This window comes from Pseudopodoces humilis, chromosome 22, assembly GCF_049639895.1.
Source record: "Pseudopodoces humilis isolate 2021_Gansu_Grassland_sample_001 chromosome 22, ASM4963989v1, whole genome shotgun sequence".
NCBI classification, from domain to species: Eukaryota; Metazoa; Chordata; class Aves; order Passeriformes; family Paridae; genus Pseudopodoces; species Pseudopodoces humilis.
Genome location: NC_142221.1, coordinates 368,259 through 394,314, shown reverse-complemented (window position 1 = coordinate 394,314; position 26,056 = coordinate 368,259). Strand labels below are relative to the sequence as shown.

At 49.2% G+C, this 26,056-nt stretch overlaps 1 protein-coding gene across 4 annotated transcripts in view; it reads left to right on the top strand.

The window, feature by feature from the left end:
* Positions 1 to 7,489, top strand: part of MVB12B (multivesicular body subunit 12B) — a 58,787-nt gene extending 51,298 nt beyond the window's left edge. For all 4 annotated transcript variants that reach the window (XM_088065721.1, XM_014258042.2, XM_005529149.3 and 1 more), the window contains one exon: positions 2,892 to 7,489. In XM_088065721.1, the coding sequence (XP_087921847.1) occupies positions 2,892 to 2,978 (87 nt within the window). In that variant the 3' untranslated portion in view covers positions 2,979 to 7,489. The remainder of the gene's footprint in view (positions 1 to 2,891) is intronic.
* Positions 7,490 to 26,056: the final 18,567 nt, after the last annotated feature.

Below are 26,056 nucleotides of genomic sequence, written 5' to 3'. Positions count from 1 at the left end.
TTGTGAATTTCGGCATGGCTTTATTTCCCTTGTAAGCAATAGCACCATTACAGCAAATCTTCCGGATATCCAAAGCAGCCAGAACATTCTCCCTGGAGCAAGATGCCTTGCAAAAAATATTCCCAAAGAATTCCAAGAATTACTGCTCTCTGTCACCACATTTGCAGATGTATACACCCATCCTCCAGGCTGCAGGCAGCTGAATTTCAGGATTCTACCTTGTCAGGAAAATGATGGAAATAGGTGCAAATCCTGGACTGCACCTGAACTGCTCTCGGTGCCCCAGGATGGCACAGCTGTGCCCAGGGGAGTGCACAGGAAGCTGGGCTGTGAAGAGGTGGTGAAGTGCAGGTGTAAGCAGCACATGCTGTCACTTCATGGCTAATTTGGTGGATGTAGGACAGAAAGGAGAGTGTAGGATGGACAGTGCTGCTGCCAGGTCTCCCAGCAGGGCTCTGGGGGTTTGTCCTTGCTACCCCTGCCTGTCCTGGGTAGGGTAGAGCCACTGAGCGTGCACCTGGGCAGGTGCAGGTGGTAGTAAAGGTGGTGGCACTGCCACTGTTCACAGCTCTGTGGCAGTGAGGGCAGTGGTCTGGCCTCTGGCAGGGTGCACCCTCTCTTCATTTGTGCTTGGCGTGGTGTAAAATGTCTAGAGAGAGTCTAATTAGTAAAGGGAATATCCAGTATTCATCATTCCTTTTAAACTGATAAGGAAGGCAGTTCATTTAACCACTGAATTGCTACAAGTTTTCATGGGCTGCTCTTTCCAAATATATTTAATGAAGAACTTGTAAATCTAGAAGAGCTTAAAATTTTAATTTTACACAGAAATATTTTTCCTTGTTTGCATGTTTGTAGTCAATTCTCCTGAGTGCAGTCACAAGAAATGTTCTTTAAATGAACATATTTGCTAACTGGCATGATTTCAGATTTTAAAACATTGGTTCCAGCAATTAGGAGTTTCCTCAGTTCCCCAATGACTGGAGAGATTCGTCTTGATTATAATTGCTCTTAGCCACGCATATCTAATTTGTGTCTTTTTAAGTGTTAATTAGTAAACAGTTTGAGCTGACATCTTTATGCGTTTGGGTGTTGAAAAATTGCGTGCTGGCGGCTGTGGCATCACGACAGGGAGGTGAGGCTGCAGGGAGTAAAGGCCTGCTACAGCCTGGGTACAACCTGGTATAGCCCAGATATAGCCTGAGTACAGCTCGGTTACAGCCCCGGGTACAGCCCGGTACAGCCCCGGTACAGCCCGGTACAGCCCGGTACAGCCCGGTACAGCCCCAGTACAGCCCCAGTACAGCCCGGTACAGCCCGGTACAGCCCCCATACAGCCCGGTACAGCCCTGTACAGCCCGGTACAGCCCGGTACAGCCCGGTACAGCCCCCATACAGCCCCCATACAGCCCGGTACCGGTACAGCCCGGTACAGCCCGGTACAGCCCCCATACAGCCCCCATACAGCCCCCATACAGCCCCCGAACAGCCCGATTTAGTCCTGTACAGCCCGGTACAGCCCGGTACAGACCTCTACAGCCCGGTACAGCCCCCATACAGCCCGGTACAGCCCGGTACAGCCCCCATACAGCCCGGTACAGCCCCCATACAGCCCGGTACAGCCCCCCTACAGCCCGGTACAGCCCGGTACAGCCCGGGACAGCCCCGTACAGCCCGGTACAGCCCGGTACAGCCCGGTACAGCCCTGTACAGCCCGGTACAGCCCCCATACAGCCCGGTACAGCCCCCATACAGCCCGGTACAGCCCGGTACAGCCCTGTACAGCCCGGCACAGCCCCCGTACAGCCCGGTACAGCCCCGGTACAGCCCGGTACAGCCCTGTACAGCCCCCATACAGCCCGGTACAGCCCGGTACAGCCCGGGGATCCCAATTCCCGCCCCGCCCGGCACGAAGCCGCGGCGCCCCCTGGCGGCCCCTCGCCGCCTTGCCGGGGCTGCGCTCACCGGGGCCGAGATCGCCCGGGATGGGCTCACCGGGGCCGGCCCTGTGCGCTCGGCAGGAGCGGGACTCTCGCAGCTCCGGTGTCGCGCCGGTTCCTCCCGAAGCGGCAGCAAATGAGGTCGGCGTTGGGTGGAAGTGGTAGCACCGGCCACGGTCCCACTGCCCCTGCACAGCCGGCACAACCCCGGGCCAGCAGCAGCCTCGCTGGCAGCACGTCCCGTGCCCCGGTCCGGTGCGAGGAGCGCACCGGGGGATTTGTTTGCGACGTTCCAAGAGCCGCAAATGCGACACCGGGAGATGCTTGGGAGGAGAGCCCGTGTACGGGGTGTTGCAGCGGGTGTGCCAGGGTCGCGGGCAGCTCCTAGCCTGGTAGCCCCCACACGTGGTGCTGCTTTCACACCCACCTGGCACGGGAAAGCCACCGCTACCCCGGCCTGTCCTGGGCTGCCCTGGCGGCGGGCAGGGTGGCCGCGGGCCGACACGGTGCGGCTCGCAGTGTGCCACGAGATGGCACTGCTACAGTGCACGGCAGGCTGCGAGGGATGTCCCTGAGCTGCAGGGGTGTCCCTTGTCTGTACTGACATCGTGGGGGCACAGGGATGTGTATATAGAGATTTTCACCCTCTTGCCAACCAAGAATGTGAGTTCCGATGGTAGTGGCTCGTGTAAACCTGCTAGGGGGAATGTTTCTGACCAGCTGATTTATGGGCAGGATGAGTGTGGTCGTGTTTGTGTTAATGCAGGGTTTTTGGGGAGGGGGTGAGCCCTACCTGGGGAGGTCACTGATGTGGGGTCAGGTGGTACCAGCAGGTTCACCTGGCATGGCCCTGCCTGGGCCAGCCGTTGTCAGGGCCGATTTTTCTCTCATTCTTCTGCGTTGTGTGTGGCTCAGCGCCCCACGGTTCCCTCTCTCTGCTTTTCCCCACAGTATGACTACAGCTTCCGGACGGAGCAGAGCGCAGCGGCTCGCCTGCCGCCCAGCCCCACCCGCTGCCCACCGGGCCCACCGTCCTGAGGGGCCGCAGCACCAGGGCGTGTGTGCGTGCACACTGCTGAGCAGGGCATGGGACACAGCCATGGAACCACCCTGGCAGGCCTCCCCGTGTCCAGCCACCGCCCTGCGCCGCGCCACCCCCTGCACACACCGCTCCAGTGTCGGGACCTGTTACCCCTCCCCTGCTGCTACAGACCCCTCTCCACGTGAGTACGGGATGGGAGCCTGACGCAGCCCCTCGCGCATCCCCACTTTGTAACCCCGCTGCAGGACACTCGCAGAATCCAGAGCTGTAGCGAACCTCTGCGAACACAGCCGGGAGCTTGCGGAGCATCGAGAACTCTTAGCCCTGAAAGGAACAATAAAAGGCACAGCTGGGTGCTGCCACACGAGCTGCTGTGGAGCTGCTTGGCTCTTGACACCTTGCAGCGGGAGGCTCCTGCGGCACTCAGTCCAGCGCAGAACTCAGCTGAGTGAATGCCAATCCCTCTGCCAAGGCCTGGGCACGGAAGTTCCACCGTGGCTGGGATCAGTGTCGGATCCATTGTGGTCACTGGATTTGCTGTAGACTGGGGGAGCCAGGGCCACTGGCTCTCTCTCCATGGGCACTGGTAGGGCAGGCAGGGTGCCCATGGTGCACTGCAGCTCCTGAGATGAAGCACATTTGCTTTGCACAGGGTGTCCATCTGTCCATATGGATCTAGGGCAGCAAGCATCCTGTGCTTCTTTCTGGATGGATGCTGGCAGTGACACCCTGGCAGACCCTGGCAGTGCACCACTGACCCTGGCCAAGCTGCTTATGGACCTGCTGACAGCTGGGATGCCATCACCTGCCCATCATTGAGACAGTTCTCTAACATGTTCCCCACTCGCTGCTAAAACAAGAGATGTGCCTGATTCCTGGGCGTTCGTGGGGGAGCACTGAACACTGGTGTGGCACAGGGTGAGTGGGATGCGTTAAACCCTGACCTCTGCCTCCCCGTGATCTCTGGCTGGGCTTGCTCCCAAGCCAAACGCATGTCTTGGAGAAGTCCATTGCTGTAATAAGTTATTTACAAGTGCCCATCTGACTCTGTGCTGCTCTTTCAAGTCTCTGCTGTAGAACAAAGATACATCATGGCAGCAAAATGGCAATTTTGGAGTAAGAGTTAAAACGTACAATTTTTTTGTATTGTAAGATACTGATTCCCTGACCCCACTGAAATGCAATTGCCATGGTAACAGTAAACAGTGTTGTTGCTCCCAGCCTGGGTCGTACATGTGCCCCGACCCACTTTGCACTCCCTTGGATTCATCTGGCATTTCCTAGTTGCACAGAGTGGTAACTAACAGCAGTGTTTGTACTGTTTGCTAATATTTTTTATTTGTACATAAGTAAAATAATTCTTGTCCAAAGATTCATTTCTGGTTTTAAGGCACCACACTGTACTGCTGGGATAAAGAGCACAAAATATTGTGACATTTGGGACAAACTGAGTCCAGATCTTTGCTTCAGCTTCTTCCAATCAGGTAAATAATTTTCTGGAGCTTCCTCTGTAGAGTGGCCATGTGGTTGGAGAGCAGAAGCCAATTTGGTTGCATGTATGTTGTGTTTGGGAAAAAGAGTTAAAGCTGTGCACCAGCTCTGGAGCCCTTGGTGACCTCCTGGAAGTGCTCGTTTACTTGGAGCTTGCACCACCGTTTTTAGTTGTTATTTATCCTGCAGTAAAGAAAAGCCAGACCTCACTGCCAGGCTTCACAAAGGCCAGATTGATGATGCCGACATCGACAAATGAACATACCATGGCAGCTTGGTCATTCGGCTCAGGTTCACTTCAAGTTCAAATCCAGTCTATGCCGTAGTGCTGTGCCCGTCTCATCCATCTTTTGTCTTTCTATTTTTCTGCTTGTAATTTGTTCTGTAGTTTTCTGTGACATCCATTTATAGCTTCTCCTGTGGCTCAGTGGTCATGGCAGGTAGGCAGGAGCCGTCTGCAGCACTGCGTTCCTCATAGCTCTGGGATGAGAGCTGACCCTCCCTGGTGATGCTGGAGGAGCGAGGGCTGCGGGCTAGCACAGGGAGCAGCACAGCCATCACAGTGTGCAGAGCTCCAGGGGCAGTGCCTGCCACTTGGAGACTGAGAGCCACTCCTCGAGCCACCTCTTCCCAGCAGGACAGGGTTGCCTGCACGGCAGACAGGGCTCAGCAGGGAGCAGGTTCTGAGAGCTGCCAAGCCCCACGCTCAGTGCCACACTCCCTGGCTATGTCTGGGAAAATGGGTGCAGAGCTTCAAGTCCCTTATGTAACACAAAATCAGTCCTTTAATATTTATACCAAGTGCTAGGTTTGCTCACCCTTCTTGGAGAAGCTTGCTCTGCAGTGACCTACAGGAAACACTGGATACTTGAAACACTGGCAGGATAATGTGGCTGGGACATGCAACATGCATCTACATCTTCAGGATATATTTGTATGCTTCTTCCTCTCTGACACTGGGCCAGCAAAGCTGCTTTAGGACTCACCTGCAAAGAACCTTGAGAGATGAGTTTGCTCTCCATGGTGTGGTCCTGCACCACAGCACTGTGGGGACAGCCTGTTCCAAGTGCACAGGCAGCACAGATGCAGTTCCTGTGGGGCAAACACAGTGAAGGTGTTTCGAATAAAAAGCTGCACCTGCTGAGAGCCAGCTGAGCTCTCAGCCCTGCTAACCACAGGCTGGAAAACTAGGCCATTCCAAAAGGGAGAGGGCTCAGAGCCAGTGCTTGGAAGCACAGCAAGACACGGTGAAGGGTGGTTGACTGTGTCAACTTCTCAGTCCACTGATCAGAGGAAGCTTTTTTTATTGCACTGCTGAATTCCCAGGACCGGGGGTATCAGGTCAGCATTTCCACAGGAAGGTTTTATTGGCTGTTCCATAACTTTTGCACTCACAGCAGCTCGTTGCAGGGCTGGTCCTTGCATCCTTACAGTGAGTCCTCCATGCTGGCATGTGCCATGGCCACTACCAGCATCTCTTTGCATCTTCCACCCTGCCCAAGAGGTGACTGTGGAGGAACTGGACCAGGCAATAAATGTTCAGGGAGTCTGATGCAGATGTTGTCTGGCTGTGGAGAAGCCTTCTGGAGCATAAGGGGAGGGGAGGAGTCAGTGGAAAGCAACAGAAGTGAATTTTCAGAGCTTCAGCAGATGTTCTTGGCTACCTTGCCTGAATTTGTAGAACAAGACTGGTCTCTAGGTAGTTTAATCTTGTGGCTGATGTAGAAGTTAGTTTGCCAAATTATTATACATCTGCAACAGAGACAGAAAAGCAGCAGTGAGGGGTTTGCTTACTGTAAAATACGCCTTCTGATGTGAATTCATAGTGACACGCTGCCTCCTGGACTCCTCACAGCAAGAAGCTGGTCGTGTGCCGAGGTGACTCGTGGCCACCCAGGCCAGGCTGTGCTGTCGGCTGTGTTGGTTTTGGAAAGGCAAGAAGTTAGTCCAGAAAGTGATGTAGAGTGTGAACTTTGTGATAAAATTCAAGTGTGAATAGTTGTAGCAGGTGTCTTCCCTTACGGGAGCACCTCATATCTGTAGTTCCATAGGAGTAAACTGTGTCAGACGTTTCCTGTGACTGTCCCTGCGTGTCCCCATGGTGTTTTTTGGAGGTTTCTTGGGAGCCTCCTGTGCAGTGGGAGGTTGTTGGTAGTCTGTAGCATTGGGCTTGTTTGGTTTCACACCCACCACTGGTCCCTCAGCGTCCTGAGCTCTCCAGACTGAACCCACATGCTATCATGCCCCTGTCATGGGCGCTGCACGTGCCAGGTAGGTGCTAGTGGCAAGGACATGCCTCCATGGGCCTTGGCACCTCCTCTTCTGTAGGGCCCTGAAGTCTCCTGGGAGGAAGGGAAATGGGACAGAGCTGGCTGGTCCCATGTTGACCCTCACCTGCCTGCTGCTCCCCAGGTGACACTGGGTCTGTCTCCCCAGATGTGCCCGTGGCCCTCTCCCACGGCAGCCCCAGGAGCCCAGAGAGCTGTTCCTGCTCCTCCCAAAGGGCAGGCACACCTCGCTACATCCAGATAATTACCTCAGCCTTGGAGCCTTGACAAACAGCTGGGAATCTCTCCCAGCAGCAGAAATCCCCCCAGCAGCGGAGCAGGCGGGTGTGCTGGTGTCAGTCACCCCAGCCTTATCGCCCGGCTGTGGCACTGCTCCTCTGCTCACAAACAAGCTCAGTGAGATGCTGCTTGGTTCGTTCGCCACAGGGAAACCAAACACTTTAGATGTTCTGGTAGTTTGTTGTGAAATTGTTTCCTAACAGCAACAGATTTCAATGTCATCATACAAATGGCAGAGAGAAACCTTTTATGCAATTGCAAAGTTGTTTTCTAAGATGGTTGGGTTACTGAAAGTGATTTTATTGTGCATTAATCTTATGAATGTTACTATGTTTTATATTTATTTTAGATGACCCTCCTGTATTTTACAAAGGGAAGTTTCATTGTGTGATAACTCAGTCTGTATTCTTAATATAATTTGTTAAATGAAACTTGTTTTAATCAGGTAATTCTGTGTGGTTTTGTGTTTTAATTTTCTGACTGAAACAACTGCCTGGATCAGAAGGGTGAACTACGGAGGTGGCAACATGATCCCCTATAGGGAACATGCTCTTGTTTGTGGGCTTTTTTCTTGGAAATTGGATATAAAAAAGCCTTGGAAAACATCTCCAAAACGTCTTGTTCTACAGGCATTGCTGCAAAGTGAAAACAAAGTCAGATGAGGTGTTTTCCGGGCAGGGTGGGGCGAAGGCCGGCAGGAGCGATGGTCAGCACAGCACTGGGGCTGGCAGCAGCGGGGCAGCGCTGTCTGGGGGCACCACTCGCCACCCGGGCTCAGCAGTGGCCACAGGCTGAGGCTGCAGTGGCCACAGGCTGAGGCTGCAGTGGCCACAGGCTGAGGCTGCAGTGGCCACAGGCTGAGGCTGCAGTGGCCACAGGCTGAGGCTGCAGTGGCCACCCTGGCAGCGCTGCGGGCACTACCTGGGGGCTGGGGGCAGTGAGCCCTGAGGGGACAGGGCTGTTCTGACAGGGGGAGGCTAATACTGCATCACACTGAAAATTGTTTTTCTTTGTGTTAAATTATTATTCTTCTGAACTTGACCCAAGCTAATGGTGCACAATCTGACCTCTGGCATCTTCTCACCCCAGACAGTATTTCTGTCTCGCTTATTTTGAGTGCTCTTTGAATTAAGGGAGATTAATACCCAAGTTCCCGACATTCTCTTCAGGCATATGTTTTTATAACCTTTTGAAAGCAGTACCACTTGTTCCACAAAAAACTCAGAAGCAGCATCTTGTGGCTGCCGTGGGAGCTGTCACCGGCACCTGATTGAATGTCCTGGCTGGGGAGGAGGCGGTGTGGGGAGGACATAAACCAGAGTGGGCCCATCCCACGGCTTCCCAGGCAGGTGTGGAGCTGGTGGGGCCTGCCAGCAGCTCTGTCACCTGCTGCCACTGGATGTGGGCTCGTCCTGTGGCACAGCACACCCAGTGCCTGGGAATGCAGCTGAGCTTCCAGGCCTGGCCAGAAGAACCCTCATCCCCCCAGCACTGGGCTGGGACTGGAGCTGGCTTACATCCATCATTCACGGAATTTGGTTTCTAAGGAAAATTTCTAATTTTTTCTGCTCTGCTTAGTGCTTTGAGATGTGGGAGCAGCCGTTTTTCTCTGGAGAGGTGTCTTGTAACCATTCCTGCCCTGAGGAAATCCCGCCAGGGCCTGAGGGGAGCAGCAGGCACAGGGGCTGGAGACGGCTGGCACTGTCCATGTGTCATCAGAGGTTCTTCTGGGCTTTGTGTGCTGTGGCTTTGGTGGTGTTTTGTTTTCTTTTCTCCTCTCCCTCCTACAGCTTTAAAAATTAACTTGCCTGGGGAGTTTCTCAAAATCCTTTCCTTTCTCTGGAATGATGGATAAGCCATGTAACTGATTGTCATGGCCCCAGGGAGGATAAACATCTTCTGCAGTTTAAAATAAAACCTCCTCGCTCCTTGGTTAATAAGTGTTGAAAGAAGCACAAACAGAGCTAACATGGGATTTCCATGACTAACAAGATGACCACATCAGTGAATGTTGTTTGGGGTTAAAAATGACTCAGCTTTTGCTTCCCCTGGGTAAGATGCTTTATCCCAGTGCAGGAAAAGCTGCCAACAGCACTTTGAAGCTCTTGCAAATGCGATGGAGCCAGGATTGTGAACTGGGAAGTGTTTGAATGCCAGATTAAAAAAACCCTCATAAACTCTGCTCCATGTGTGCGGATTTCTGGAAGATAAAGGAGCCCACAGCTTCATCCAGCTTGTGCTGACTCTTTTCTTTTCAAAAGCCTTTTCAGATGTTTTCACTTTTCTGCTTGCTTTGTTGAAAGATGTAAAAATTTAAGACAACCACAAAGTAAACATTTCAAAACTTTCTATTCTGAAAATTAGTGACATTTTCAAAATCCCTCAAATTCCATTTCAGCACTATCCAAAATGAAGATGTTTGGGGTTTTTTTTGATCAGCAGGTTTTCCATGCAGGTTTTTGTTTATTGATAACTTTTATTTTTCAAAGAAAATAGATTTATTATTCAGTAGAAACACTAGATAAGTAGATGTCTTGTCAAAATCAAGCAGGTTTTCTTTATTAGAGTGAAATAGTAATGAACTCATCTGCTTCCAATATTTATAAAGAGTAGGGAAGGCCATTAATTCTGCTGCTTGTGAATAAAACCATCTGTGATTTCTTTCCATTTGATGTGTTTTGGTTTTAATATACATTTTTCACAAATAAGTGTAGGGATTTTTTGTGAAAATGTCACATTCAGAATCTCATAAAGAAGGAACGCAAGGAGGGGGAAACGAAATGTTTTGTTAGCTCAGTAATTTCTCACCTTGCACAGAGAGTAAAATTCCTGCCAACTTTAACACATTAGGCGACAGAATTACATGTTCAGCTCTAATGCAATCCATGACATGGAACAAGGCAAACAGAGGATGTTTGGAAGTTTGTTTTCCTTTGGGAATCACACAGCACATTTAACTTAATCTGTCCTGACACTTGAATTATAACATGAGCTTCTTTAGGGAAGCAAAATGCTAGATGCCTCTTTTAAAAGCAAAGCAGAAGTTAATAAAATGGGCAACATGTTGAGGAGAAAAAGCCCGAATGAACCATCATGCAATTCTCGGAGCAAATGGGGCTCTAGCCTGGGGTTTTTCTTCCAGAGATGCTGGAAATCTTGTCACATCCTTCTACTGAGGGTGAAATTTGACCTCCAGAATTTTACTCGATTAAAGCAAAAGCTACAAGAATGCCCCAAGTGAGGCCACTTTGTAGTTGGACTTGCGAGTGTTCGATCTTAAATTAAACTGAGTATTCATCCAGCTGATCTGCCAGGATTTATTTCACAATCTTCCCAGCAGCTCATGCATTGGAGACCGTCCTGTGCTGCAGCTTCCTGAGCTGTACCTGTAGGGGGAAGGAGTGCTGCTGCTCCAGCCAACACAGCCCAAGCACCCGGAGCATCTCCCTGAGGGCCTCTGATGGGACTGGGGCTGTAAATGCGCTCTGCTCCACTGAGTGTTGCTTGAAAAGGTTGCCTCCAGTTACAGATTTTAAGGTCCAAATTTAATGTCCATTGTCCAACAGGATCAAAGCAGATCCTTGGAGATTCCTCTGGGTGAAGAAACCTGAAATCAAATAGCAGATGTCCTCACCTGAAGCCCAGGACTCCAGGTGCTGCAGAGCAGGGCAGGTACTCCCCTGGGGAGGGAAAGGCAATGTCAGTTGTTGCTAAAAGTATCAGTAAACTGGTTATTTCTCAACTGGAGAAACTGGTGGAGAAAGGAGGGGGCTGTGCTCCTCTCTCGGGGGAGTTTTCACACCTGTGTCAAGCAAGTAAGTCTGCTCACTGGTTTGCTTATGTTTTACAGTTTTTGTAATTTATAATTTATCATTTAATCTGGTGTGGAACAACAAAAATCCTAATTTGTCCCAAACATATTTTTCTAACAAAATTGAACAACACTGTCAGTGGACAAAGAAACAAAATCTGAATTTCAACTTCAAAAATCTTGAGCAAATAGTTTCCAAGCAGAGGGCTTGGGCCAGGTTTGGGTGGGTTTGCACAAGTTCCACATTGCTGGTCTGGGGGCTCTGGCCACGACAGGCGCTGGGGAGGGACTCAGTCCCCAGCAATGGACCCATGGCCCTCTGCGGGTCCCCCACCAAGACAGAAGCATCAAAATGAGGCTTTAAAGAGTAATAAGGAAAATTCACACTGGATATTAAGAAAACTTCCTAAAGGGGAAGCAGGTGAGGCCTGGGAGGTTGGACAGTCTCCATCAGTATTTGCCAAATATGTGTTGGGAGGGGGAGGTGAGGCTGAACATCAGCAGTGTCAGGGGGTGGGTCCTGTGGCTCTGCCCTTCCTCACGGAGCACACCAGGGACTGTTCCCACAGTCATGGCAAAGGCTTTGGGATTTGGATTGTTTGGGAGCCCAGGAAGTCATCATGCTGTAAGGTAACTTCTGTTTAATTCCCTGGCAGGGAAATGCTCCAGGAGTGTTTGAACATGGTCCTTATTCAAAACAAAGCAAGGAGCCCATGGTGGTTATTCCCTATGGGTGTCCCCCAGGAGCATGGCAGGGGGTGACTGGGATGCATCAGGCCAAGAGCAGAGGGCATGGGGTGAGCAGAGTGAGGAGAGAGGGAGAGCAGGAGTGACCAGCATAGCCCTGTGCCAGAGATGATGGTGACTATTGTGCACTGACAAACAAGTTCTCCACTGGTCAGGGGAAAGCTGTCATGTCCATGGACTGAGCCAAGGGCTGGCAAAACCCAAGGAGTACAAACTTGGAGATACGTGAGGATCAGTTTCACGAACTCTGGAGGCCACAGAGGTGGCTTCCTGTGACTGACTGTGCTCTGAATCACACAGAGACTTTCTGCTTTTCCCACCAATACATAACCCTATTCCCACAGTCCCCAGCAATGACCTGTCATGGGTGGCAGAAGCCAGTCAATGGACTCAAAGCCCTTTATGCAAGCATTTTCCCTGTTCTAACTCTAAATTCCTTTTTCTGTCCAAATTCCTACTCATATGAACCTTTTAGGAACTTAATTATCCTTGAGACTTCCACCTCTCTGTGAAATCTGGTTTAAATCAGTAAAGAAAAGAGTTCAAAGTTATTGGGCAGGACAGGCAGACAGACAAGCACACAGGGATCACAGGAACCTTGTTTTCATAGGAAACTAGATTAAAAAAATCCCACAGCAGTTACCAGCCCCTCTGGTGGCACGCCTGCCTCAGTCCCGTGCAGGGCGATGGTCGGGGGGTGCTGGGGCACAGGCAGCTGGGTTTGTGCTCTTTGGGAAGGGGAGGGGGCTGGTAATAGACCCTGCCTCCTTCAGCTGGGGTTGGCTGGGCAGTGGTGCTGGCAGCAGCCATCCCGCAGCCTGTCTGCTTCTCTCAGCTGGATGCAGATTCATGACATCCCTGCTCGCTTTGGCATGCAAACCTGTACCTAATTTCTTCTGAAATGGGCCCTGAGGAAGTCAGCAGATGTTATTATTAAAGCATTGAGCATCAGCAGCTCCTGAGATATTGTCAGTCTGTTAATGAGCTGATCAAACTGGGGAAGGCAAGGGCTTTCCCTACTTCTTAATAAGGAAAATAAGACCTCCTAGGTTAAAAGACTTCATTTAAACTGCGCCAAGTTTATAGGTTGCAAAATGTTCTTTAATCAGTTTATTCTTAGAAGCCCCTAACTGCCTGTGAACATGAGTGGACATTATCTTAAACGATCCCCCAAGAACACAGCAGCTCTGTCTTGGTGGGGTTTTCTGGCATTTTGCTCCCTTGGTCTCCTTAACTTTTCCGTGCACCTTCTGCAATTCCTTTGTGAACAATCTGTGTAGCATTACCCACAGCTCTGCCCCAGGACTCCTGATGGTTTGTGAATTATTAGGTTTTACTGTTTGAAAGTTAAACTGATTTTCCTAACGGTATATTTGTATTTGCAGTTTTGCAAATGTTAAATCCTAGAAGTTTCCCAAGGCTGCAGGAAACACCAGTTGTACAAGTGAGCCAGAAATATCCTGAATTATACATCTCCCTGCACCTTACTGTGTCCTCCCTCACTCTGAGCCTGTCCCTGTACCTGCAGACCCTCTAGATACTGTTCTCCTAGTAGCAGTGGCTAATGGGGATCTCACTTTGTTGGCTTTTCTCTTAATCCCATACAATCTGGAAGTCTACTTGGGGTTTTCCACCTGCAGGGACATTTAGAACTGGGACACCAGTGGTATTGATATTAGGTAAAAGTTTGAAAGAAAACATCTATTATTCCTACAGGAGCAGAGGAGCATGACATGCCTTAATGGTGCCACCACTAATCACTCCCCTGAGATAGGTCCAAGAACAAGCTGAAGAACCCTTGTCTTGAGGAGCTTCATTATATCCAAATTGCCAACAGGCAAACAGCTGCCAAGGAGTGATCAGAGGAGAATACAGAGAAGGCCCTTTTAATTCTCTCCATCTGCTCCTTGGTGCAAGTGGGAAGAACATAAAGGTGAGGCCCCATGTCCCATGTCCTGCAGTCCCTCCCACAGGAGTCAGCCTTGTGTGGTTGTGGGCAGCCTACCCCATACCCAAGGGGGACTCCTGGGTACTCAGCAACACTTCCTCCTCACTGTGGATAGCTGAGCTCACACCCGTGCCATGATTTATTCCAGCATGGACATATTTACACCATCTGATAAGCAGTGCCTGCTATAAATATGTCCATGCTCTCCCTTTTGCTATGCATCAGTGAGGAGGGGGCATGTTGTGACAAATTGACCCTGAAATATTGTGCATGTACATAGTTTAACGGACTGGAAGGATGGGGTCAGTTTGGTGTCTCTCTGTTGTGGTTCAATTAGTTATTTTTAAAGGTGTCTGCTGAACTGTGGCTTCCAGGGAACATTTGCAGCAGTACCGATACTTTTAACCCTAACGTGTGTCACTTGGCAAAACTTTATGGACACTAATACACAAAAAGGCCCTGAACTACATCTCAGCAACAAAGAAGGACATTCTTCCCCTGCTGTGGGCAGTGAGGGCAGGGCTGTGCTCTGGAAGGGGAGACATCGGGTCAGCATCCACTGCTTTCCCCACAGGGAGAGCAGCATCCCAAGGGCAGCCAAGCCCAGGTCCACCAGCACCACCAGCACTTCTGGTGCTCAAGCACACCCTGCTCGAGGCCTCCAGAGAACCCATAACCTTTCTGACCAGGACCACTCACACGTTTGTAGTCTGCAAGCACCCTTTCACAATCCTGGGGAATTTTAAATGATAACATGGAACAGAGAAATAATAGACCTGAAAAAAGTCAGTGGGAAACAACTCCCACTGGATCAGACAACAGTCTAGAACTGGGTCTGCTGTGGGGAGGATGAAGGGCACTGACACCCAACATGCTGGGAGTCACACTGAAGCCAGTGTGACCAGGTGAAGCAGTCATGCTGCTTGGTCAGATCCCAGCTGATGATCAAAGGAAGCACCTATGCAGTGGCCCTTTCTCATCATTACCCTCAGATCTGGGGTCCATCACCAGGTCTGCCTCTGAGCTGCTGCTGCCTGCCTCTTCTCCCAAACTGAGTATCAGCTATATTTTTTCATCTTTAAGGGGAAGTTTATAATTAGGTTGGAATTCTCCAGGCAGAGGCAAAGGCTGTGCTGGTTTGGGTTAGATTGTTTTGTTAAATTTTGAGGAAAAACTGTTCTTCATTAAAGAATGTGTGCTGGTTTCCAGAGGAATGGCTGAGACCTTCCCCTCTCTAGTATTCTGAGTCTTGTGCAGTTCTAAATTTGAGTTTCTTTTATATTTAAATATTTAAAGATTGTCTTTGCTTTCGTTTTCATAAAACTTGAACTGAACTGGAGGGGTGCCACAGGCTGTGGAAGCAGAAGCTGGGTCAGCCCAGTTTGAAGTGGCCGTGGCTGTACAAGCACTGACCACATGCACAGCAGGGCTTGAGCAGCCCAGGAGGGGTTGTCAAAAATGTTAGGAAGAGGAAGTTTGCTTCCTGAGGGGTTTTGAATGGTTGGCAGTCTCTGCACAGGGCAGAGCAAGAATCTGTGGGTGAGTTGGGTGATCTGGGCTCTGCTGCCTCCAGCGTGAGGAGCTGGCTGCCGTTTGTCTGCTGAGCCTTCATCTGCCTGGACACCAGCCCTGGGAGCGTGGGGAGGCCGTGCCTGTCCTGGGAGCTGTCCCTGTGCTCCTGCAGCTCTGGGGAGCTGGGGCCAGACACCTCTGCTGGGAGCACCGGGGAAGTGCTGCCATGCCCCCCAAAACAGGGCAGTGGGGAAGGGTCCAGGCATGAATTCATCACAAGCATGTTCACAAAAAAAATCTGAAAGCGTTAAAGCAGCCCTTGTGCGCTCTTCTGGTAAAATCCAGACTAACATGGTGCTGGTGGGGTGCAGGTTTGTTTGTTGAGCCACCAAAACTTTAGAAAACATGGAAGCCACCAAAAAGGATACTAGATACAGGCTTTATTTCTGTGCTTACAGAACTCTTTTGGAAGAAAAAAATGTTATTATAAAAAAAAAAATCAAGATAGAGTATTTTTTCATAGCATAACACCAAAAGGAAAGTAGTGCAGCTTTGGACAAATTAGAAACAGGCTTGAGTATTAGACTTTACATGGATGGTACTCGGGTATTAATCCATTAAAGTAATCAAAAGAGCTTAAATAAGAATCTGAAGGCTGCAATATATATGTCAATGAACAAGCTGTAAAACTTCCTGAAAAGGTGATTTCAAAGCCATATTGTCCAAGCTTGGCAAATTGCATATTTAATTATTTTGTCAGTCCCTCTTTCTACTCTAATCTTTTGGTGAAATACCTTTAGACATATGAAATCAGTTAAGATAATTAGGGTATGATGGAATTAGGTGTTACTTGATTTTTAAGAAAGATACCATCCTCTGCCTTGGTATAAAATGTGTGCAGACCCCAAAAGCTGGACTGTATTGTAATGTTTTCTTTTCTATAAAGATCAAAGGTCTCCAGCCCCTTTCAAGATGTTTGCAGAATTTGTTTCCTAATTATCCCACATTTACTTATTTGTGTGCTGGGACATCAGAGTTAACTCTTTGATTGTAAAGATGAGATGGGACCTTCCTCCAGATGACTGCGGCCAGTAAAGCCTTGCAGCTCAAAATTGTTTTTTAGATTACATGGCTGCTCCAGTTCTGAGGTTCTGGTGTGGTTTAGGATAGATGAGGTGTTGTGTTTGCTTGATTTTAATACCCCAGTCCTCTACAGCAAAGATTTGGTTTTCTGCAGTAAGAGTTTACACCTTCATTAATATCCTTTACAAGTTTACAAACTCTTGGTAAGCAACAGTAAACTATTTAGGCTTTGATTTGTCTGGGAGTTGGAACTGTTTTCACCAAACCTTTATGGTCTTTCCATGATGTGGTGCCTGAATTTCTTCAGCAGAATTTTCTATAAAAGTTTTGAAATTAGAATTTCTTGGCTCACTTCATTGACTTTATTTTTCCCCCATCTAGAGAGGTATAAAAGACTGACAGGACACCCCAGAAATGTGAAAACAGCCTGTAAGTTTTGCAGTTTCAGTTGTGAAGTTACAAAAATAAAGTTGATTAGAATAGCATGAAATCTATAAAATAAAAAGTAAAATGTTTATAGGGGAAGTCTAATATGAAACATTTTTAAACAATGTGTTTTATTTACTTTTTATACATTTCATTTCTCATATTCTTTTGAACTTTTTTGAATCTTCTCATATGTTTCCTAATTACATTTGCCTCTCTGACTCCCGTCTGTATTTCCCTCAGCACAGAGGAGCTGTTCGTCTTGGTTTGTGTTTGTTTCTTCCCTTTGAAAAATCAACACAACTGCATCAAGATTTTCTGAGGGTGTATTTGCAGCGGCAGCTCTGGGTTCAGCGCTCTCAGGGAGGCAGTGGTGTTGTACCAGCAGGAGAAGGATGTCCCTGCCTGCACGGGCTCTGCCTGGGCCCCAGCACACCACAGACACCCCCGTGGCTGTTTTGGGGGACAAGTTGCTCACACGCTGCCTGCTGACAAACATCAGCTTTTCCCGTCTGTGAAACCCTGCTGCCCGTGCCAGCACCCGGCTCGGGCTGAGCTGGGCCCCTCGCAGCCTGCGAGGAAGAGGAGGGCAGTGGGCTCTGCCGCTCATCACCTTGTGTTCCACCCCTGCCCGGGGTCCCTGTCCGTGTCTCGTTGTGCCCAGCACCTGCTGCCCGTGATTTCAGCCCCGGCAGCTTCTCTCCCTTCTCCCCCACAGGGCCGGCAGGGTCCCCAGCACAGCCCCAGCACCCCTGCGCTCCCTGGTGGGGCTGGGCATCCCTCCTGCCCTTCCCCATCCCCGCTATCCCGTGTGCCCCCCAGCCGGTCCCTCCTGCCCTTCCCCATCCCCGCTATCCCGTGTGCCCCCCAGCCGGTCCCTCCTGCCCTTCCCCATCCCCGTGTGCCCCCCAGCCGGTCCCCCCTGCCCTTCCCCATCCCCGTGGGCCCCCAGCCGGTCCCTCCTGCCCTTCCCCATCCCCGTGTGCCCCCCAGCCGGTCCCCCCTGCCCTTCCCCATCCCCGTGTGCCCCCCAGCCGGTCCCCCCTGCCCTTCCCCGGCCTCTCGGGGAGCTCCCGGCTCCGGTGAAGCGGGACAGAGGGCCCGGGATGGGAGCAGTGCCCCCCAGCCCCGTGGAAGCCCCTAATGATCCCCTGGATGCCGTGTGCCATCCATCAGCCTCCCGGGCCGCTGTTCCGGCAGGGTCAGAGCTCGGAGAGCCCTCTGAGCCTAATGGGTGACTGATGTCCTCAAATGCTTTCCTGACTTTTGCGGGGCTATTTATTTCTTTGCCATCTTAGCTCAGGTGTGAGGTTACTTATTGTGGTTTTTAACTCTGCTTTTAAAATTCGGGGAGATTTTCTTTAGAATTCACCATTTCGGTCTTTGCTCTTAAATTGGCATTTTGTTCATTTTTTCCACCTAATACTTATTATTTATCCTCATAGGATTCTAAATTTCTCTTTCACACACTTTGATAGGAATAGTTTTCTTTCTCCGTAATCAGTGTATGACTCGCCCCACAAGGTCAGTATTCATCTCAGTATTTAGTTTGCTATAATTCTTGACTTCAATAACATCACAGCTGAATTTTTTTTACATTATGTAACCAACTCAGAAAAGTGTTGGGGGAAAGGCAGGGGGTTTTTTAACTGAACATGCACGAAAATACATCTCAGATTCCAACAGCCATTAATAAATATTTCAGGTAATGCTCTGGATTGCGTGCATATCCTTCAGTCTGAGCTGGGCAAAAGATTTAAGTTCTTAGTTTTGCATGAAGTTACAAATTTTTTTAAATGCCCAAATTTGAAATGAAAAAGCATCTTGGGTGTTTTAGTGATAGGCTTGTTAAAGATCAAGAGGTCTCCTATGCACTTGGGTAAAAAATTTAACTAAACTTGAACTTCCAAATGTTTTTTATGGATCAAACAAATATCAATATATCAATAAAACAATGGAGTTTTTGAAACAGTTTATGCAGTGTTTGAACCAGAGGCTCATTGAGGGGATGTGTCAGCTGCTCCTGGTGCCTGCAGAAGACACACTGAGGGGTTTCAGATCAATTTGATACAATCTCATTTTGGAGATTTCTAATCTGAGCTGCTTGAGGTATCCAGAACTCTTTATTTGGCTTCTGGCTGCAATTTTGCCCTGATACTCCTTTGCTGTACAATCACATTTAGAAAGTGGGGGGGGGGGGAGAGGAAAAAGAAAAAAAAAGTGTGTGTGGGAAAGGAAGGAAATACAAAGAGATTTTACTGAAGAACTTGTGTAAATTCTGGATTTTGAAATTAACTCAGAAATTCCTCAAAGACACAAACTCTGTTGTATTGCCATGAATAGCAGCACAGAACATGAACAGCTCCTGAGACAACACAGGGAACTGGCAGAAGCAATTCTGGAACAACAAACAGCTGCAGCACCCACAATGCTGCTACTGGATGTGGAGGTTTCACTCGTGTTAATTGCTGTGATGAGCAGAATAGTCCTCTGCAATCAGCATCCTTGGGAAACCATAGATACAGCTCTGTTCAGGTGGCTTTAAAAAGATAATTTTCAAAGCTATCCTCATTGAAAAAATTAAGGTATCTTATTACTGATAAGAATTAAGTTAAACTTTTTTTTTTTTTTTACTTAATTCTAAACAGATTAATAAAATATATTAATTCCATGAAATGTCTTACCCAGCTAACTCCCTGCTGAGGAACAAGAGATGCCATGCTCCATTCCCTGTCCTTTCACAGGCTTTTCATTCATTGCAATTCATGCCACAGTTTTAGCCAAAACAGCAATAAATCTATTTGAATATATATCTTCAATTCATCTCATATTTTTGGATTAAGCTGGTTAAACACAACTAGAAACAGGAGCATTTACCTTGCTGTGCCTAGAGGCAGCGGTGCCCTAGATGGGAGGCTCGGAGCAGTGCCTGGGCGCCGTCGAAGAAGCCCGTGGAGGATTAGGGTGTGCTCAGCCTCTCCTCAGACAGGTGCACAAACACTTCCCCCTTTTAGGTGCTACCTGCTCTTTACTGGACGTTTATTGCAAGTCGATGCAATTTCACAAAGCACCTGCATGCAATAAAATCCTATTACATGTGTGAGGCCTTAAGGAAATTAACGGTTCCTCCCTAGGGATGCATATTTTGTTAAGATGTTTATTACAGATGAAGTGGTCCTGGGGTAAAACATTAACAAGTTGTAGAGTGATAAAAGGAATTTTATCATTTCTCAGTGACATAAATAGGAAGAAACCTTTAACTAAATCTATAAAATTCCTGTTTCCTAATGAATTTGTTTTAACTATTTATTAACTGGATGAACTTATACAGGCTGCAATTTGGGTTTTCTTCTTCCTCATCCCTTCCCAAAACCCAAGCAGAAGGCATTGTCTATGAAATGATGTGAGCTCTGGTGCTCTAAAAACAAACTTCAGGTGAATAAAATTTTTTTTTAAAAAATTATTTTCCTTTGTGGGTTTAAGGCAGGGCTCTAAAACTCAGATCTTTCTTGCAATACTGATTTTAGAATTAAATGCAATATTAAAATTCTGTGTTATAATAACGCTAACTCATATTGCTGAAATTACATGTTATATTTTAGAATTCAATCCCAGGAATTTATTTTTGGTTGCCATTCTTTTTTTTTTTTAGCACCATATTAATGAAGTTTGCTCTATACCATTATTAGAGATGAAAGCAGGAGCACTGCTTTGGACTGAGAATGCTCCATCTAATTGAATTATATGAATGTAGTTAAATGTCTACTTCAGAAAGGCCATATTCACTTTCAAGATTAGTTACTCCAAGAGTTAATGGCCTATTTAAGCAACATAGTCCAAGAGCCAAACACAGGTGGGCTGTGTTAATAACTTTATTTAAACCGTTTTTTCCCCTTTTGAGAGGCACAAGCCATCCATTAATGCATTCATTAGAGTTTATGGCATAGTTCTGCTTTTCTCCTAATGACACTATCCAGACTCAAACTTGCTTGGCTAATTTAGCCCAGCTGCCCTTTGCCTCTCAGCAACAGGTCCCTTGTTCTTTGGTCATACAGGCTGAAGTGTCATGATGATTAGTTTTTGGTCATTGCTGCCCTTTGCAATATTGTTTTGTTTTCTCTGCATCAGAATTTACTTTTTCTTCAGCCGTTTTGCCGCGGGTTTGTGTGCAGCAGCTGTTGGAAGGGGCACGGCAGTGCAGAGGCATTGCCGCTCGCTGCAGCCCTCGCATTCCAATGTGATTGAACATTGTGGTTTATGACTTGACTGACCAAACAAGCTCACAGGTTTTAATATCCAGCTCTGCCAAAGGTATTTGTGGAAGTTCCTCACAACTGCAGCATCTGAGCTCGCCTGGACTTTTCAGTTTTAAGTCTGATCCAAATATGCCTCTTACTGATGTCATTACAGCTGTAAAACCTGTGACTGTGTACAGAAGTGCCTGCTTCCTCCAGTAGCTGCAGTGGAGGTGAGCTGTGTGCGTTTAGCAATGAATTCCCCAGATACTAATGAACATCACAACAAATCAGAATGACCAATGCATCACTGGGAGAGGAAAAACCAGGGTGGGTCAGACTCTACACCAGCATCTCCTGACACTTGCAGAGTTTATTTTGGAATATTTAATCACTTTGGGTATGCATGTCTAATGTTCTGGGAGTCCTGTGTTAGCTGTTGGCTTCCAATCTGAAATATTACCTCTGATAAACTTATACAAACAGTGGGGGAGGCCTTGGCCATCATGAGATATTGGACCAGCCAGTCCTGAGCAGCCCACTGTGATCCTGGCCAGACCGCAGGATCACAGCGCCACTGAACTCCGGTGACCTCAGGGATGTGTTCCTGGGTGCCTCCTAGCAGATGGATTTGTGGGAAATAAGGGCTTGGAACGCTTCTGTACCTAGCGATAAGTAGCACAGCTGCAGCAGGATGGCAGCGATGCTGCAGGGATAATATTCTCACTTCTGCAGGAGCTGTGGGAATTCTCACCACAACTCTACACTTGCAAACTGCCGCGTCAAGGTGTTGCCTTCTACTTTAAGGCTGCACACGTGCACCTAATCGTCATCCTCATCGTCATCGTCACCATCTCTGCTGCCCGTTGATGGCTCTCCTCATTGCCTGCTTGCGAGTGATGCTGAGGGGCTCGTTCTGCCTCGCCAAACCCCGTGCCGGCCCTTCACCCGCGGGGAGCGGAGTGCTGCTCCGAGCTGCGCTGCTCCGAGCTGCGCTGCTCCGACCTGTGCTGCTCCGACCTGTGCTGCTCCGAGCTGCGCTGCTCCGAGCTGCGCTGCTCCGTGTCCCTCCGTGCCGTGCCGAGCCGAGCCGTGCCGAGCCGAGCCGAGCCGAGCCGAGCCGAGCCGAGCCGTGCCGAGCCGAGCCGTGCCGAGCCGAGCCGAGCCGTGCCGTGCCGAGCCGAGCCGAGCCGAGCCGCTCCGTTCCCTCCATGCCGTGTCCCGGCGCGGTCGCAAGGGGGCGGGCGGGGGCGCGCGGCTGCGCTCGGGCGATGACACTCGCCCGGTACCGGGGCAGAGCCATGCCGGGATAGCTGCTGCAGCTGCCCGGTACCGGGGCAGAGCCATGCCGGGATATCGCTGCTGCAGCTGCCCGGTACCGGGGCAGAGCCATGCCGGGATATCGCTGCTGGCAGCGGGAGGGACGGGGTCGTTCTGTTCCCTTTCAGAACCGCTGTGTGCCAGGCCCGTGGCGCTGCAGGGTGCGGGTGGCAGGTGAGGAGTTACCCTGCCCTCATGGGCTGGCCCTGAGCAGCTGCTATCTGTACACACACCCGTCTGTACAACAGCAGCACCACTGCTCTTCAGAAGTACAAATTATAAAAGAATTAGCACTAGGGACAGATACACAACTCTGATTCCCACCAGAAGCCCATGAGATGAATCTGGGTGAGCAGCGGGGCAGAGGAGCGCTGTTGGGGCATTCATGGGGTGCTCTCTGTCCTGCTGCAGCCCGGAGAACACTCAGAGCTCGAGGTGAGCTCTCTTCTGGCTGTGGCCCAGCTCCATCGTGGGGAGCCACAATTAGTGCTTGGTCCTGCAGGCTGTGGGATGGGGGGCAGCACTTAGGATTCTCTCACTTGTGGTCATTTATCCCAGTAACACATTTAAAGACACCTTGGAGAGTACTGCAGGAGCTCGAGGAGTCCTGTGACATCACCGTTTAAGCAAAAAGCATTGAATTGTTGTCATAAATGACTTTTTTTTTTTAGCCTCTGTGCAAGTGCTGCGTTTTGCCAGGCTGTGAGTTTTGTTATGAGAAATTACAAGTAATTCATTTCCCTTGATCATTGCCTTCTTTATTTTATGTCTTTTTTACATAGGCATGTGAATTATCTGTGTCTTCTTCAACACTCTAACAATTAATGTTCTCAGCAACTTTGAATGTAAAATCGCACTCTGCAGAAGGGGTCCCACAAGCACCTACAGTATTTCTGGATGAATTGGAGCAGGATGTTGAAATTATAACATCTTGTGACCCCAATGCTTTTATCTGCAGGAGCAGTGAAAGAGTTAATGCATTAGTTAAAAAGATTTTTAGCACTGGTCTGAACTGAGGCTGACAATCCATTACTCATGGCTCCTTAGAAACCTAGCCCAGTTCTTTTCTCTTTCTTTTGTGATTGACAGACTTTTACACAGACTGTAAGCACTTTGCAGTTGGATTTTTATTGGAGACTCCAAAGTGAAGAGCTATGGTTTGGGATGCACAATGGGAAAAGTCTTTTCATCTCCTGTGTGCCCAGCCTGGCCCTGCTCAGAGCAGGAAGCCCCTGTATCTGCAGGGGTGAGTGCTGGGCTGGCAGCTGGGCTGGGCTGTGTGGGGCCAAGCCCTGGGTACACCCAGGCCAGCTCTGGGCTTGCAGGACCTTCTGGCCGAGACTTGGGTTAGATAAGAGGAAAAATGTCTTCACAGAAAGGGTGGATCATCAGGCACAAGCTGCCCAGGGCAGTGGTGGAATCCCCATCCCTGGAGGGATTTAAAGGCCACATAGATGTGGCATTGGGGACATGGGTCAGTGGTGGCCTTGGCAGTGCTGTGGGAACAATTAGACGCGATGGTCTTAGAGGGCTTTTCCAACCTAAACAAGTCTGTGATCTCATGGCAGTGATGGAATGAAGAGCCTGAGTGCCTAGGCAGCCCTGAGCAGGGGTAGGTGTGAGTCTCAAGTGTGAGCCTCGCTAAAAGGCCTCATGAGGAATGCATTTTGGGATTGGTTGGAGACTAAAAAGCTCCCTCCTCTGTAGCAGCTGCACCAGGGCATGATGCCAGCATCCTGCCCCATGCTGGTGTCAGATGGAGCAGCTGCTCACTGCTGCTCCCATCAGCTCCTGGAAGAAAATAATTGGAAAGAAAGCTCTTGCAGCTACAGGAAGGCCTCTGACCACAGGGTTTGTCGGTATGTCTGGGGGCTGCTGGGCAAACGTGGCTAAAGAGTGATGCTCCATCCGAAAAGCATTTGGGTGCAGTTGCAGCTCTCCTTGGCTCTGAAAGGACAACTGCAACCAGAGACAATTTTTCATTATGGACAAGAGAATTATGAGGTACAAACGAGTGTGCACAAGAAAGTTCATAAATTACTGGGGATTAGCATCAGTGATGGGTAGATCTGCTGTGTGCAGCCTTCGCCTGGCAGAACAGGCAGGATCCTGCACAGTGTTTGTCACAGATCAGAAACAACAGCCCTTTGACAGATGCCACGTAGATCTTCATCTCCAAATTCACCCATCTGAGAAACATCTGTGTGCTTAGGCTGGCAAATCTCAAGGAATGCTCTGCCAAGCAGCCTCCTTCCGCTTTTATAGCTCCGTAATCCTCATTCCTCCTCTGAAAGGAACAGGAGTGTGAGCGGCTCTTCAGGAAAACTGTGTAGGTCCAGAAGTCTGCGAGGAAAAGATTCATGGCATGATCAAAAAGCAGCCAGGCCTTTTACAGGCAAGGCTCAATAGGTGCTTTAAGCAGCTGTAAATAACAGTGAGGAGTGAGGGAGCAGATTAAAGGGCTGAGTGCTGAGATGGGTTAGAGTGGGGACAGGCAGCACAGGCTGCTCCCACACAGCAGGAATGGTCCTGGCCCCTGGGCAGAAGTGTCCCCAGCACTGTGGTCACAGCTGTCACAGGGCTTTGGTGCTTGGCTCAGGCATCTCGTGTTCCAACAGTATGGCTTTTTCCCTGGAAATCCATCATAAAAATCCCTCAGAGTGGACTCTGCCCCCAAACCTGCTCAGGCCCTCTGCCCACGTGTTGGCACAGCCCTGGGAGCTGCAGGGATGGTGTCTGTGGGGAGGAGGAGCAGTATGACCATGGGCACAGGTTCTGGAGCAGGTCTGTTACAGCTTTCCTCCCCCCACCTCAGCCTGTGGGTGAATTCCCCCAACACCAGCTCCCTTCTGTGCCTCCACCCCTTTGGAGTCACCAGCTCCTACACTTGTTACGAAACAAGGCCCATTTCCCCAGGGAATTTTGAATTTGAAGTAATTCTGGGAAGTCCATGGATTTTGCATATAGTCTGCAGCAATCACTAGGGATTTTTTTATATTTTTGTTTTTTGTTTTATTTTGAGAGAAACCTTTGGAGAAGTATTACTTGCCTAGGGGCTGCCTCAATTTTTTCCATTTGTGCAGGCAAAAGAATATTGATGGGGAGGGACATAGACACACAGCACCCTCAGGGCTAAAGATGTTTCATAGGAAATTGTTGCTTTCAGACAGATGAAAGCAGATCCCTTTAATTTTTCGTTAGTGCACGCAAGGAACAAAGTGCTGCTCAGGTGTGCTGATGTCATCCCTTGGGTCCAGGCTTGGTCTCCGTGGAGCTGGCTTGGAGCTAGTCTGGAAATGAAACGTTAAAGAATAGCAGAAACGTTTTGTTTGTAAAGAAGTATCCCCTGTGAATGGGTCCCTGCAGGCTGAGGGCACAGCAGGGCTTTGGGCTGTCCTGGGGGGGCCGTGGCAAGGTCTGGCCCCTCTGGTGGGCGGTGAGTGCCCAGCGCTGGCTCACTGGGAGCTGCTGCCCATGCTGAGCTGCCAGCCCCTCCCTGTCCCGGCAGACCACCGGCTCTGGCTGGGGAACTCTGCCACAGCACCAGGGAATGCTCACTTGGTCCTTGCCCACGCCCATCCCTGCTGCCCTTTCCTCCCCTCCTGCCAACAAGGAAGGCAGCATGTTTGCTTAACATTTGAGGGCATGATTTATAAACAACCCTTAATGCACCTTTTAACCTCTTTTTTTTATTGTTTAAATTTCAAATTTTTTTGGATGCAAACTCCTTAAATTAGTTCAATATGTTCTGAAGGGCTTTGCTAGAATTTGGGCTGAATTATTTCCAAATGGAAACACAGCTCCAAAAAAAAACATGTCAGTGATTTTAATTGACTCTCCACTGTGTGTGTACCCTTAAATAATTGAAGTGGTTCCAATACTCATAGATGCCTCCATTTGGCAGTTGTTTGGGTATAAGCATAAAAAAGGCAGA